Source organism: Cornus florida, unplaced genomic scaffold (assembly GCF_030987335.1).
Source record: "Cornus florida cultivar Cherokee Brave unplaced genomic scaffold, ASM3098733v1 CherokeeBrave_3.0.0_Hap2_Chr10, whole genome shotgun sequence".
In the NCBI taxonomy this organism is placed as follows: domain Eukaryota; kingdom Viridiplantae; phylum Streptophyta; class Magnoliopsida; order Cornales; family Cornaceae; genus Cornus; species Cornus florida.
The window spans coordinates 26,124,969-26,130,293 of record NW_026775580.1 but is presented as its reverse complement, the minus strand read 5'-3'; the positions used below and the strand labels follow the sequence as shown (position 1 = coordinate 26,130,293).

General features: G+C 38.1%; 1 protein-coding gene across 1 annotated transcript; it reads left to right on the top strand.

The window, feature by feature from the left end:
- Nucleotides 1-2,115: 2,115 nt before the first annotated feature.
- On the top strand, nucleotides 2,116-3,631 carry LOC132278672 (bZIP transcription factor 44-like). Its single transcript, XM_059780514.1, has one exon. The coding sequence runs from the start codon at nucleotides 2,941-2,943 to the stop codon at nucleotides 3,412-3,414; it is 474 nt and encodes a 157-aa protein (XP_059636497.1). The 5' UTR covers nucleotides 2,116-2,940; the 3' UTR covers nucleotides 3,415-3,631.
- Nucleotides 3,632-5,325: the final 1,694 nt, after the last annotated feature.

Below are 5,325 nucleotides of genomic sequence, written 5' to 3'. Positions count from 1 at the left end.
GACCTATTTCTTCCTGGCCTGAGATCTACGCCAAATTGGGGATGCTCTTATTGGACATCAAATTGCGTGAGTACCTCTTCATACACAGGGCTGACAGTGTATTAACTCGGGCAGAAAAAACAGGCCTTTCGTCCACAACCACACCTTGGTCAATAAAAAAATCAGTCTTTTGTGTTGAAATAGCCTTACCTTCCTACCACTCCAAACTAATAGGAGGTTCCTAATTTTCTTGATGGAAGCTGCATAAGAACCTATTTACAAAGAAAATGTGGAATGCCACGCGATCAAGAACTCATCGTCGGCGCGCCACAACTGGGTTGTTGCACCTCTGCAACTTTAGGCGTCGGCCTTGTGGGTCAGATTCCACCCAACACAAACGGAAAATTGACTCAGCTCCGAGTCCTCAACCTTAGTGCCAACTACCTCTTCGGTCAAATTCCCTCCGATTTCTCCAATCTAAAGCTTCTTCGGCTGCAAGTGCGTCTCACCATTTTGGGTAGTATGTTGTTTCTCAAATAAATTTTCACCATATCACAACCAGATCCCGATGTGCTGTGCTACTGCAACCGAACAACCATCGCCACAGACATGATATATGAGAATTAGAAAGAGAGAGAGGAGAAGTTGTTTTCCTTTTAGTTGTTTGCCTTTTAGTTGTTTGCCAGCTTAATTGCTTACTTGGACTGCCACATATATTCTGCCAAATCAATCGGCCAAAATTATCGGCCCATGTATAACGACCCTATGTGCCCATCAAGGCAATCCATAGCATTGGTCAACAACTTTTTCGGCTAAAGAATCTATTATATATATTTTTTAAGATTGCAAAATAAAATTCTATAAATATAATGCCTTACATTAGGCAACCCTTTTCTTTGTTTCTAAAATTTATTCAATCATGAAAGGCATAAGGGCTATTTCTAAAGATTGATTCAAGAGATCCAATCATGAAAGATGGGATTCTGCAGATTTTGATACACATCTTTGTGGTTTTATTTTTTTATTTTATCTTTAGTCAATCATGTTAAGCATTGGTATTTCCAAAGATTGATTCAAGGATTCAATCATTCCCTCCACACACAAAACCATAAAGATTAAAGAAATTACGAAACCTGGTCGAAATTGCCACTCATGTGCGGTCAAAGTGGAAGTCTTGATCAGAACCAATTTCTCCCCTCTAGATAACTCCAAATGATGGATTTACATCGTGTTAAATACTCTCACTTGAAGCTTCTCAGACTAATATTTAACGACAAAAAAAATCATCACATCATTATTTGTGTAATTAATTATTATGTTGTAAGGCATTATTTAGTGGTTTAATGTGTGGCGTTGTTCATTTATTTAAAAATTTAAATTATTAAATAATGATATACGTTCACCTATTTATATTTATTTCACTTTTTATTCGAATTGAATATATCCAAACTTGCAATACCTTGTTACAGTTGATTTATCTTCTTTATCTCGGTGAGTCTCACCCTGCCTATCTGGACACCTCAGGGCCGGATGTCTAACGTGACACCGGATCATAAATTGGGTCGGACTCTGATACCAATTGTAACGAGTGAGTATTTCTTCATTTATCCAAAATCTCAAACTATTGAATATAATATTATATATTCATCTATTTATACTCATTACACTTCCCGTATGAATTTAAACAAAACAAATTTTCTTGCAACACTTAATTAGTAAAACGTCCAGAAGAGTATCACCTCTTCCTAATTTGCCATATATATATATATATATATATATTGTGATTTTATACACTATTTAATAAAAACAAAAATATTGATGTGATATATTATCGCATAAATAAATATGTATTTATTTTAAAAGTGAAAAGTGTTCAATAAAGAAAAGTACTGTAAATTTTAAATAAAATCAGTTAAAGTACAAGTTTTAATAAAAATTCATCAAACTTGGTGAAAACTGAAAACAATGTAAAGTAGTAAAGCAAAATCAGTCAACTTGGCATTACAGTAATATAAAACTACTCCGTATGTAGTTTTGGTTTTGGCGTCACCACCAGCTGTAGCTGTAGCTGGACAGTTGTGGAAATTTCGTCCCCACCCCAACATGTTTAATCACCTCTGCCCAACAACTCTCACAGGAGATTCCAAAGCTCTACACTTTTTTCCTATTTTCAATCTAATTTTCATAATTAAAAATTTTCCTGTCCATTTTCTTTCATTTTCTCGCCCACCTTTTTGTTCTATAAATCAACCCATCTGCAACCTCAAAAACCTCTCCCCCTGCTCTTCTCTTCTCCCCTTCCTCTGTAGATCTTGGTTTTTCGAGTTCTGCTGCCCCTCTCTCTCTCTAGATTTTTGTTATAGATCTGAGGCTCTGTTTCTCTCTGCTTTTTCAGTTCTGATTTCTTTGGTTGATTTTACTATTTTGGTCTCTGATTTTGAGATTTTGAAATCAATAAAGTAAACCCAGTTGATTATTCTACAGAAATCAACCAAATATATATATATATATATAGTTTTTATTGTTGAGATCTGTGGTTAATTCTTTCTCTGGAAAAGAAAGAACCCATTTCTTTGTCTCTCTAAATCTTGATGCTTGTTCTTCATCTCTTGTTATTGATGTTTGAGATTCATGTCTCCTGTTCTCAGTGAAATCCTCCGTTCCGGGTTTATGATCAACTCCTCACTCAGACGCAGGACCCACCTTGTTCAATCTTTCTCTGTTGTCTTCCTCTACTGGTTCTATGTGTTTTCATGAATCATCTCTCAACCCATATATATCTACATATATATAACTATATATAAAGCTTTCTGAATCAACTAGATCATTAATTAGCATCTGGGTCCTGTGTCTTTTTTAATTTTTAAGACTATTTGGATTCAAAATATATCAAGAGTAGTGTTTTTTGAGTTTTTGAAGTTATTTGGTGTGTGTGTGTGTGTATATATATATATTACTAGTATGGCTTCTTCTAGTGGAAACTCCTCAGGGTCTACTCAGATTCAGAACTCTGGTTCGGACGAGGACTTGCAGCATGTGATGGATCAAAGGAAGAGGAAGAGAATGCAATCGAATCGCGAATCGGCGAGGAGATCAAGGATGAGGAAACAGAAGCATTTGGATGATCTGACGGCCCAAATGGCTCAGCTGAAGAAGGAAAACAGCCAGATCCTAACAAGCATGAACATCACCACACAGCAATACGTGAGTGTTGAGTCTGAGAATTCAGTGCTGAGAGCTCAGATGATGGAGCTGAGCCAGAGACTGGAGTCTCTCAACGATATCCTCGACTACATGAACACAAACAATGGTGTGTTTGAGGCTGAGGATGTTCAGACAATTGGCCCAGATGGTTTCATGAACAACAATCATCCATGGAATTTGATGTATCTTAACCAACCCATCATGGCCTCTGCTGATATGTTTCAGTATTGATTACTTTGATCACAATCATTGTCATCATTATCAATAAGATCTAGTCAATATTTTGTTGTATTGTCCTTATAGGGGTAGGTTGGTTGTTGGCCTCAATGGGCGGTTGTTTAGTTGCACCTATAAACTAGTTTGGTTGCACCTGATGTAAATCAATATGAATCAAAGAAAATAAATAGGAGTATGTGACTATGTGGGCTCCTGGTTCTTGATTTGTAAAGGGTCGTTGTTAATATGTAATGAATGGCTGCAGATGTAAGGGGTCTGTAAAGCTATATATATATATATATATATATATATATATTTTGTTAGTATGGTTCCATTCATTAGTGCCGCATTTTTTTTTTTTTTTTTTTTTTTGACCTTTTTGCCATGATCTCATCAGTTATACGGGGTCACAAATTCGATTCCAACAGATAAAAAAAATTGAAACTAATTTACAAGATGGGAGTTTTAAACCGATCAAGATCCAATTCGTGAAACATGGGATTGATTCTAAAGTTCAATAGTTCTTAATTGGGTAAAGTGCAAAAAAAAAAACACATGTTTGAATTTGTAAATAATCTCTTAAATTATATTGAGATAATTTCACTGACATTCCCAGTAGTTTGGCTAAATATTAATCTAAAACATCTTTCGAAAATAACTATCACTTAAGTCCATTTTTTATTTTTTCGTTACAGCCTCCGTTAAAAACATGTGAAAAGACAACTTTGCTCCTATTTTTTTAATAACATTTATTTCAAAATATCAGATTAGTTAAAAGACAATTATATCCTAACAATTGGGTAGATGGAACTGTTGGGCGTCGTGGTGGTGGTAATGGGTGGTGGTTCCAAAAGTTAAGGCTTTTTTGGTAGTGGGTGGTGTGTTGCAGAAGAGATAGAAAGTGTATAGAGAGATTGGTGGTTGGTGGTCGGTGATGATGGGCTGATGGTGGTGGTGGTGGTGTCGCCGACGACTGTGGGAAACTTCAGGCGACAGAAGCAGCAACATGGTTTAGGGCGGCGACGGCGAGGACGAGTGCTTGTCACCGAGAGAGAGAGAGCGAGCTAAACTTCTTTTGCTCGTCGGCCGCCGTCTGAAGACCCTTACTCGTCGGCCACAACCGAGCTCGGTGGACTGAATCGGCAGTGAGAACTATATATATACTGATTATCCGGGTTTGAGAGAACCGGCGAGGGGCGACTGAAGGAGGATTCGCGGGACTTGGTAGCGAGTGGATTAGCGGGAGAGATGACAACTCCAATTCGGCAGTGAAGAGCTCGGCTCGGCGGTGGAGTAACGGCAACGGCGAGCTTGGAGATGGAGAGCGAAGACGGCTGTGAGAATGTTGATGGCGCCGGCGAGACAGATCCGGTGGCTGCAGATCCAGTGGAGACGAGCTCTGCGAAGAGGGAGATGACTGGGTCTTGGAGATCCGGCGAGACAGATCCGGGTCTTGGAGGTAGTCGGAGAGGTCGAGGAAAGGGTTCGATGATGAGGATTGGAGGATTCGAGCGACCTTGCAGATGAGGTCGCGGCGAATGAGACATCAGTTTGGAAGGTGGGAGAGTCGACTTTGACGGCGAATGAGCGGCCGTTGTCGGATTCGACGACGACTCCGCCGCTGTATTTGGTGGTGGTGTTGTGCTTGTGTGTGTGTATATAGGAGTATATATATGTCTGCTTGTATATATAATATAATTTGTAAATTTACAAATTTTTGAGGGCCCATATTGTCCTTTAATACTGATATTTTGTAAAAAAATAAATTAAAAAAATGAGGGTATACCAAAGTCAGGGTCAAACTAAAGTCAAAGGGTAAAAATGTTTTTTTACATGTAAAAAGTGGTCTGACACATCTGTAAACTAACTTTTGGGGTGTGAGTAAAAAACGTAGCAAACGTTTGTAATGTGAGTGATAATTATTTT

Excerpts from the sequence above, each read along its gene's own strand:
- LOC132278672 (XM_059780514.1), top strand. The coding sequence starts at position 2,941 with ATGGCTTCTTCTAGTGGAAACTCCTCAGGGTCTACTCAGATTCAGAAC.